This window comes from Muscardinus avellanarius, assembly GCF_963383645.1.
Source record: "Muscardinus avellanarius genome assembly, chromosome: 11".
Lineage (NCBI taxonomy): Eukaryota > Metazoa > Chordata > Mammalia > Rodentia > Gliridae > Muscardinus > Muscardinus avellanarius.
This window is the reverse complement of record NC_137797.1, coordinates 64,365,990-64,375,695: the sequence shown is the minus strand read 5'-3', so window position 1 is coordinate 64,375,695 and position 9,706 is coordinate 64,365,990. Positions and strand designations below refer to the sequence as shown.

At 43.8% G+C, this 9,706-nt stretch overlaps 1 protein-coding gene across 1 annotated transcript; it reads left to right on the top strand.

Annotated features, from left to right (window-relative positions):
* Positions 1-924: 924 nt before the first annotated feature.
* On the top strand, positions 925-5,159 carry IL23A (interleukin 23 subunit alpha; the record flags this gene model as incomplete). Its single annotated transcript, XM_080706276.1, has 4 exons — positions 925-1,086; positions 2,770-2,871; positions 3,034-3,180; positions 4,971-5,159. The coding sequence occupies 4 exons, from the start codon at positions 925-927 to the stop codon at positions 5,130-5,132; spliced, it is 573 nt and encodes a 190-aa protein (XP_080562402.1). The 3' UTR covers positions 5,133-5,159.
* Between the last annotated feature and the right edge of the window lie 4,547 nt (positions 5,160-9,706).

Below are 9,706 nucleotides of genomic sequence, written 5' to 3'. Positions count from 1 at the left end.
TTACCAGTCCTTGCTTATATTGTTATCCTACCAAAATTCATCCTTGAATCCCACAGAGCCCATGAAAGCTCGAGTGGGTTGGAAAATCAGGTGGTTCTTAGCCAACGACTTCTTCCCCAAAGTACACAGTGAAGCCTGACGTGGGGGAACAGTCATTCCTTATACTGCACTCATGTGGCTCCCCAGTTCACAAAGTACCGTCATGTCCATTTCATTCTCCCCTATGAAACCAGGACCACCCAGTGGGGGGGGGGGCAACAAAAAAGGAAACAAAAACGTTATTTCCAATGGAGAAAAAGAAGCCCCTTCTTAGATAGCGGGTGACAGGTAGGAAGCAAATTCATTCCAAACTAAGCTCGCCATCCTATTGTGAGATGAGAGAATACTGTTCTGGTTTTGGTTTTTCCTTAGGCAAGAGGAAGTGAGGAAATGAGGTTTGGGGTGGGGTAGGGGTATAGCTTTGAGAGGCAAAAAGATCAGAGACTGTTTAAACAGGAAGGAACTTGAGACCAGATTAATTTAAATGTTCTTTACTTCCCCGCCCCTTCTACAGCCACCTCGATTCCTGGAGAGCATTACACATGTGTCCCACTCTAGGCCTCTCACCGCAGCAACCTCACTACTCACTTCCCCTGGACTGGAGGCTGCATACCTGGGCTCCCCACAGAGGGGGATGATGCAGGGAGGGGAATCCCACCTGCTGTGAGTCACCTGCTAGTGTAAAGGGCGGGCCTTACAATGCAGGGACCTTAAAAAGAGACTCTGAGACAAAGGAAGAAAAGCTAGAGAAGCAGCTCAGAAATTGAACTGAAGAGACAACTCTTCAGAACGGAGAATCAGGCCTTGAGCCAGGAGAAGTGGGCAGAGAGTTCCACAAGGACTGGTGCAGGTCACAACAACTGGATTTGAGAAGCAGACAGCAAGATGCTTGGGAGCAGAGCTGTGATGCTGCTGTTGCTGCTGCCCTGGACAGCTCAGGGCAGGGCTGTGGCTGGGGATAGCAGCCCTGCCTGGGCTCAGTGCCAGAAGCTTTCACAGAAGCTTTGCACGCTGGCCTGGAGTGCACATCCACCAGCGGGACACATGGTGAGTGTCAGCCCTTGGGGTCAGCAGCCTTCAAGCCTGCAGGGGTGGGTAGAATCTGGGCCTTGGGTGAAAGCTAGAGGGTTGAAGGTCTCAAAGAATGAGAGAGAACAGGAGACTGGGGTTACTGAGAGAGCCATGGGTTTAAAGAGTCAGTGGAAATTCAAAAATATTTCTCTAAGCTAGGTATTGTGGTGCACACCTGTCCGAGTATCTGGGAGGCTAAGACAGGAGGATTGCAGTTTCGTGGCTAACAATAATTTAGCGAGTCCTTTAGCAATTTAATGAGACCCTGTTTCGAAACAAAAAATAAAATAGGGCTGGGGGTATTGCTCAGAGATAGAATGTCCCTGGGTTCAATCTCTAGTAACCCCCTCCCCAAAAGTAGTTATCTAGTCAGGGGTACTGGTGCACACCTGTAATCCCAGCACTTGGGAGACCGAGGCAAGAGAATTATAGATTAAGGGCAGGCTCAGCAACTTGGCCAGATTCTCAATAACCTAGCAAAACCCTGTTTAAAAAAAAAAAAAGGGCTGGGAGTATAGCTTGGAGGTAAAATGCCTCTGGGTTCAATTTAATAATAATAACAATAATATAATAAGCTAAGAGTGGTGGTACATGCTTGGATTCACAGTACTTGGGAGGCTGAGACAGGAGGATCACAAGGCCAGCCTCAGCAACTTAGTGAGACCCTGTTTCAAAATAAAAAATAAAATATGGCTGGGGGTATAGCTCAGATGTAGAAAGAACACCCCTGGGTTCAATCTCTAGTACCAAAAATTTTTTTAAATTGAATTAAGTAAAAAATAAAACAGGCCGCCAGGTGTGGTGGAACATGCTAGTAATATTAGTACTTAGGAGGCTGAGACCGGAGGATCTGGGTTCGCGGACAACCTCAGCTACTTAGTGAGACCCTCCACAACTTAGTGAGCCCCTGTTTCAAAATAAAGAATAAAAAGCCGGGTGTGGTGGCGCACGCTTGTAATCCCAGCATTTGGGAGGCTGAGACTGGAGGATTGCGGTTCGCGAACAGCCTCAGCTACTCAGTGAGTCCCTCTGCGACTCAGTGAGACCGTTTCAAAATAAAGAATACAAAATTGGGCAGGGGATGTAGCTTGGAGGTCAAATGCCTCTGGGTAGACCTGAAGAAAAAAAAAGAATAAAAAATCGGGCTGGGGGTATAGCTTGGAGGAAGAATGCCCATGAGTTCAATCCCCAGCACCACAAAAATAAATAAATTAATTAATTAATTAAATCAAATAAAACAGGCTCAGAAGTTAAATCCCCAGTTTCAAAAAAAAAAAAAAAAAGTACTTACTTGGGCTGGGAGTTTAAGGGTGTAGTTCAGTGTTTGAATGCTTTCTTACCCAGCATGTGCAAAGCCCTGGGTTTATTTATTTATTTTTGGCAATACCGGGGATGGAACCCAGGGGCATTCTACCTCCAAGCTATACCCCCAGCCTGATTTTTTAATTCTTTATTTTGAAACAGGGTCTCACTGAGTTGCAAAGGGCCTCACTAAGTAGTTGAGGCTGTCTATGAACCGTGATCCTCCTGTCTCAGCCTCCCGAATGCTAGGATTATAAGCCACCATGCCTGGCTTAAAGCCCTGGGTTTAATCCCCAGCACATTAAAAATAAATAATAATAAGAGTACTCATTTCATTCTTCCCCTCCTCTCCTCCAGGATCTACTAAGGGAAGAGGGAGACGAAGGGACTACAAGTGATGTTCCCTATATCCAGTGTGGGGATGGCTGTGATCCACAAGGACTCGAGGACAACAGCCAGGTACTGCTAAGACAAGGCTGGGCTGCGACGGGAAGGGGGCTGGAAACATGGCTGGACACCCTGGTGAACTAGACGTCATGTCTGAGAATGTAAAAAACTGGGTGGATTTTTAGTGAGTGATAAAGAGAGTACCCTTCTTTAATTGCTTTCTTCTCTCCCTAGTCCTGCTTGCAGAGGCTCCACCAGGGTCTGATCTTTTATGAGAAGCTGCTGGGCTCGGACATTTTCACAGGGGAGCCTTCTCTACACCCCGATGGTCCCGTGGGCCAGCTTCACGCCTCCCTACTGGGCCTCAGCCAACTTCTGCAGGTATGAACAACGAGTCTGGAAGGATGGGGGCTAGCTTGTGTTATAAAAGATTGGAATTGAGTGTGGTGGCACACGCTTGTACTCCCAGCATTTTGGAGGCTGAGACAGGAGGATTACAGGTTCGGGATTAGCTTTAGCAACTTAGTAAGGCTTTCATTAACTTAGCAAGATCCTGTTTCAAAAACAAAAAATAAGCTGGTGTGATATGCACGGTTGTAATCCTAGTAGTTGGAAGTCTGAGACAGGAGGATCACAGATTCACGGCCAACCTCAGCAACTTTGTGAGGCCCTCTGCAATTTAGTGAGACTTTGTTTTATTGTTTATTTATTTGTTTATTTATTTATTTGGGTGGTACTGGGGATAAAACCCTTCTACCTCTGGGCTATACTCCCAGGCCTATTTTATATTTTGTTTGGAAACAGGGTCTCTCTCTCTTTTTTTTTTTTTTTTGGTGGTACTGGGGTTCCTGGAAGCCCTTCTACCTCCGGGCTACACTCCCAGACCTATTTTTACATTTTTTATTTGGAAACAGGGTCTCCTAAGCCAGCGCGCGCGGCTGGCTTCGAACCTGCGCGATCCTCCTGTCTTTGCCTTCCAAGCACGGGGATTATAGGCATGTGCCATCGCACCCGGCATGAGACCTTGTTTTAAAATAAAAAATAAAACCAGGCTGGAAGTGTAGCTCAGAGGTAGACTTCCCCTGGGTTCAATCACCAGTACCACAAAAAATAAATAAAATAAGCTGGGCCTGTTGGCACACGACTATAATCCCAATACTTGGAAGTTGGAGACAAGAGGATCACAGGTTCACGGCCAGCCTCAGCAATCTCATGAGGCCCTGCACAACTTAGTAAGACCTTGTTTCAAAATAAAAAAAGATAAAATAAACCAGGTGTGCTGGTGCACGCTTGTAATCCCAGCATCTGGGATGCGGAGACCAGAGTAATAGCAGCCCTTCACAACTCAGTGAGACCCCATTTCAAACATAAAAAGGACTAAAATATAGGGGTGGGGGTGTAGCTCAGAGGTAGAATGCCCCTGGGTTCCATCCCCAGTACTGAAAAAAAAAAAAAAAAGACAAAATAGTGGCACACGTTTGTAATTTCAGTATTTGGGAGACTGAGACAGGAGGATCACAGTTTGTGGCCAGCTCCAGCTACTTAGTGAGGCCCTCGGAAACTTAGTGAGACTGTGTTTCAAAATAAAGAATAAAAAAATAGGGCGAGGGGGGTAGCTCAGAAGTAGAATGCTCCTAGGTTCCATCCCCAGTACTGGAAAAAAAAAAAAAAAAAGATAAAATAGAGCTGGGGGTATATCTCAGAGGTGGAATTCCCTTGGGTTCAATCCCCAGTACCACAAAAACAAACAAACAAATAAATGAATGAATAAATAAATAAATAGCCGGGCATGGTGGTACATGCTTGTAATCCCAGCATTCGGGAGGCTGAGACCTGAGGATCACGGTTCACAGACAGCCTCAGCTACTTAGTGAGGCCCTCCGCAACTTGTTTCAAAATAAAGAATAAAAAATTGGGCAGGGGGTGTAACTCGGAGGTCAAATGCCCACGGGTTCCATCCCCAGACCTGCAAAAAAAAAAAAAATAAATAAAAAATAGATAAAAAAAAAAAATAAATATTAGGGCTAGAGGGTCTAACTCAGAGGTTGACTGCCCTGAGTTTAATCCCCAGTACCACACACACACACACACACACACAAAAAAAAAAAAAAAACCCAGACTGAGGGCTAAGAAACTAGAGTCCTTCCTGACTGTATCCTGTGTCTTTTCAGCCTGAAGGTCACCGTAGGGAGACTCAGCTGCCTCCCAGCCGCAGTCCCAGCCAGCCCTGGCAGCGACTCCTTCTCCGTTTCAAGATCCTTCGCAGCCTCCAGGCCTTCGTGGCTGTGGCTGCCCGGGTCTTTGCCCATGGAGCAGCAACCCTGAGCCCCTAAAGCCAACAACTAAGGACAGCACCCCAATCTCTGTGGCTCAGCAATGACAAGATATATCTATCAACCTACACACATGTGAGCCAACAAGTTAATTCTTCCATTCTAATAGAACTTGCATGTTGGACAATTGCCAATAATGACTGACATGGGATGCTGAGCTGTGACAAAGTTGCATATTTATTAGATGGGAAGGGAAATTTTGGTATTATTTATCCTTGTGGGAGCAGAGGATTATTTATTATATTTATAAGAAATTATGTATTTTTTTCAATAAAGACCTATTTATGTGGCTCTCTTGAGTCTTAATTTCTAAGCTCAGCTGGGAAAGAGAAACAGATGGAAAAGTAGGTCCAAGGGATCACAACGTGTACCCTTTCTTCTACTCTGAAGGGCTGTGGTGGAAAATGTCCTTTAAGGGAGGCTCATGACTCATTGTCAAATAGAGTAACTAGGCTCTTTAGTATTGACCCCTGTATGGCTGGGCTAGCAGAAAAGAATTACAAAGGGGTGAGATTAGGAAGCGGGGATACACCTAGAGGTCACTTGTTCCCTGTTCCACTGCCTCCTTCCCTGCTTTCTTGGTCAGGAGAAGATCTGGCCAAAGACAGGAACCCCAATTATTACAGGATCAAAAGTCAGAGTTCAGCTGGGCGTGGCGGCACACACTTGTAATCTCAGAACTTGGAAGGCTGAGACAGGAGGATTGCAGGTTTGTGGTCAGCTACTTTGCAATTTAGTGAGAACTGGTTTCAAAATAAAGAATTAAAAATAGGGCTGGGGGGTGTAGCTTGGAGGTAGAATGCTCTTGGGCTTGATCCCTGGTACTGAAACAAAACAAAACAAAGTCAGAGTTTAGCCAGATTTGGTGGTTTGCTGTAACCCCAGCCACTTGGGAGGTAAAGCAGGAGGATCACAAGTTGGAGGGCCGTCGCAGGCTCTGTTGGATGTTGCCTGTTCCATAGTCCCACTGGAGGGTTGCTGCTGTGTGCAGCTCCCTAACAATTGTTCCATGGTTCCTACCACGGAAGGTCTGCGCTAAGGCAGCTCCCTGACACTAGTCTTTCTCATACAACAAGAACACAAAGTGTAATATGATATATATATATATATATATATATATATATATATATATATATTTTTTTTTTTTTTTTGGTGGTCCTGGGGTTCCTGGAAGCCTATCTACCTCTGGGCTACATTCCCAGACCTATTTTTTTTAATACTTTTTTTTAAATTTTGGAAACAGGGTCTCTTAAGCCAGCGCGGCTGGCTTCGAACCTGCGCGATCCTCCTGTCTCCGCCTCCCAAGTGCGGGGATTACAAGTGTGCGCCAGCACGCCTGGCCGTAATATGATAATTTTAAGGAAATTTAATAATTGGGGGGATCAGGGAGGAGGTAGATGACAATTATCCTGGCCTTCTGTAGCCAGGGCCTTTTTTTTTTTTTTTTTTTTTTGGTGGTACTGGGGATGGAACCCTTCTACCTCTGGGCTACACTCCCAGACTCATTTTTTTTTTTTTATTTGCCCCCACCCGATCCCCACCCCATTCTCTCCCTATCCCTCCCTCCCATGCTTGGCTTAGTAGTTGACATCTAGTATTATGGCAATATATCTAAAATTAAAAATGATAATCTCACATAACAGTTTCATTTGTCTGATACCAAGCTTTTGATGACTTAAAGATAACATTTCAATATTTCTTTTTACTTTCTTTCTTACCAGAGAATATTTTTTTCTATTTTTTTTAGGTGAAACTATCATATATTTATATATTTATTTTTCAGAAAAAAACTCTATCCTACTATGGAATATGGACTCTAGATACCCAAAACGATCTTGAAAAAGAACAAAGCTAGAAGATATATATTTTCTGATTTCAAACCATATAAAGCTAAAATAATTGAAACAGTGTAGTACTATTCTAAAGGCAGATATATAAACCATTGGAGTTAAATAAAAGCCTAGAGCTAAATTCTTCCCTATATTGTCAAGTTATTTTTGACAAGGTTTCCACGAACATTTGGTGGTGGAAATGATAATCTTTTAACTAAATATTGTTAAAAATAATAATTACATGGAAAAGAATAAAATTGGACCCTTACCTAATACCATATACAAATATTAACTCAAAATAGATAATAGACCTAAATATAAATCTTAAGACTATAAACTTTTAGGAGAAAATCTGGGTCATAAAACCTCACAACATTGAAATTGTCAGTGATTTCTTGGTTATGATTTCAATGGCACAGGCAACAGAGGAGTATACAGACTCCCTAAAAAAAAAAATTGTATATCCAAAGACAATGTAAACAGAGTTAACAGTTACTAATAGAATGGGATAAAATATTTCCAATTGCTATATCTGAAGGTATATTAATATTCCAACTAGAAATCCTAAAAATTAACAACAATAAAGGCAAACAATGCCATTTAGAGATAGGTAAAAGACTAACATAAATAATGAATCTCCACAGATAACCAATCTTAATTGTCTGTTGGATGGAAACTCTTGTTTCTCTGGTTCTGATGTGTGTTACCTATTTCTTCTTTGTAGTTAATCTCTTTGAGTATTTTCTCTAGTGCTGGTTTTGAAGACATATATTCCTTCAGTTTCTGTTTGTCATGGAAGCTTCTTATTTTTCCATCTAATTTGATAGAAAGTTTTGCTGGGTAGGAAATTTTTGGCTGGAAGTTGTTTTCTTTCAGAGTTTGGAATATGTTACTCCAAGCCCTTCTGGCTCTCATGACTTGGTTTGGGAAGTCTGGAGTGATTCTAATTGGTTTACCTCTGAATGTCACTTGGCCCTTTGTTTTTGTTGCCTTTAAGATTCTCTGCTTGGCTTCCACATTGGTCATTTTGACAATTATGTGGCGTGGGGATCCTCTTCTCCGATCCTGTCTAAAGGGAGTTCTGTAAGTTTCCTGGACCTTTGTATCAACCTCTTGCTCTATGTTTGGAAAATTTTCTGCTATTACTTCTTTGAAGAGATTGTTGATCCCTTTGGTTTCACTTTCTTTTCCCTCCTCTATTCCAATTATTCTTAGGTTAGCTCTCTTAAAATGGGCCCATATTTCTTCAATATCAGATTCCTGTTGTCGGATATTTTTTTCTAGATTAGAAACTATGAGTTCATTTTTGGATTGCTCATCTTCTAAGAGCGAGATTCTGTTCTCCATGTGTTCTAATCGGTTGTTTGTGCTTTGAATTGAGGCCTTTACTTCATTAATTGCATCCTTTATCTCTTTTTGGCTCTCTCTGAGTTCTTTTCGAAGCACCTCTATTATTTCTAGTTATTTTCCTGATTTGATCTTCTAGAAATCTCTGATTTTCTGTTTTATCAGGTTCTGATGTTGTGGGGTTGTGGGCATTAATTGCTCCAGTATTATTCCTCTTTCCCATGATTTCCGATGTTTGTGCCTTCTCTGGGTTCTTCCCTTGGGTCACTATGACTTCCCTTAAGGTGTTCTGGATCTCGAGTCAGTAGTATCTCGGACCCCACTACTCCTTTACTGGGTTTTATCACAGAGTCTCCGACCCAGAGAGTTGATAGAGGCTGCTTTAGACTGTGGGGGGTGCCAGGTTGCACGTTCTCCTATGGTGTGATATCTCTGCCACCGCCCCTCCCCCACTGGGTCAAGTCCCAGGGAGTACAGTACTGGGATTTCTCCTCTGTGGCCCACAATTTGACTCACTGTTCTTGAGTACGCAGATGTAGCTGTACTGGCCTCGCTGAATTCGCTGCTGCTGCCGCCGGTGGCAATATGGCGCCGCTGCTACGCCCTCGGCTATGGGGCTGGCGTTTTTCTTCTTGATTTTGATTTCTACTCTGAATCCCTGCAGCGTGTGCTGAGCTCGGCCACTGGGAGCTTTAGATGCTCTCTGCGCGGAGAAATCCCGCCTAGCTCTTCCGCAGTGGCTCACCTCGGCTTGCTGTAGCCGTCCCGTGAATTCGCCGCTGCCGCTGGCAGTATGGCGCTGCTGCCGCGTCTGCTGCGTCCTCGGGTGCAAGGCCGGTGTATCTCCTCTGTGGCTCTGTTCTCAGTCCGCTTTCTCTCTGGAGCCTGGTGATTTTTTGTTTCACTGGTGATGGTGTTTTCTGGCTATGAAAGGTGCTGATTTTGTGGTAATGGAGATTTGTTGTTAGCGGGGCTCTTAAGCCCCGCTTTTCTCGGTCGCCATCTTCCCGGAAGTCTCCCAGACTCATTTTTATGTTTTATTTGGAAACAGGGTCTCTTAAACCAGTGACACTGGCTTTGAACCTGCGTGATCCTCTGTCTCCGCCTCCCAAGCGCGGGGATAACAAGCATGCACCACCATGCCCGGCCAGGGCCTTATTTTTATAGAAACTTTAGACAAGGCATCATAAAAGTTAATTAAACACAGAAGATATATTTATTTATTTTTATTTATTTATTTTTTTTGCAGGTCTGGGGATGCAACCCAGGGGCATTTGACCTCTGAGCTATAGCCCCTGCCCTATTTTTTATTCTTTATTTTGAAACAGTGTCTCACTGAGTTGCAGAGGGCCTCACTAAGTAGGTGAGGCTGTCTGTGAACCTGGATCCTCCGGC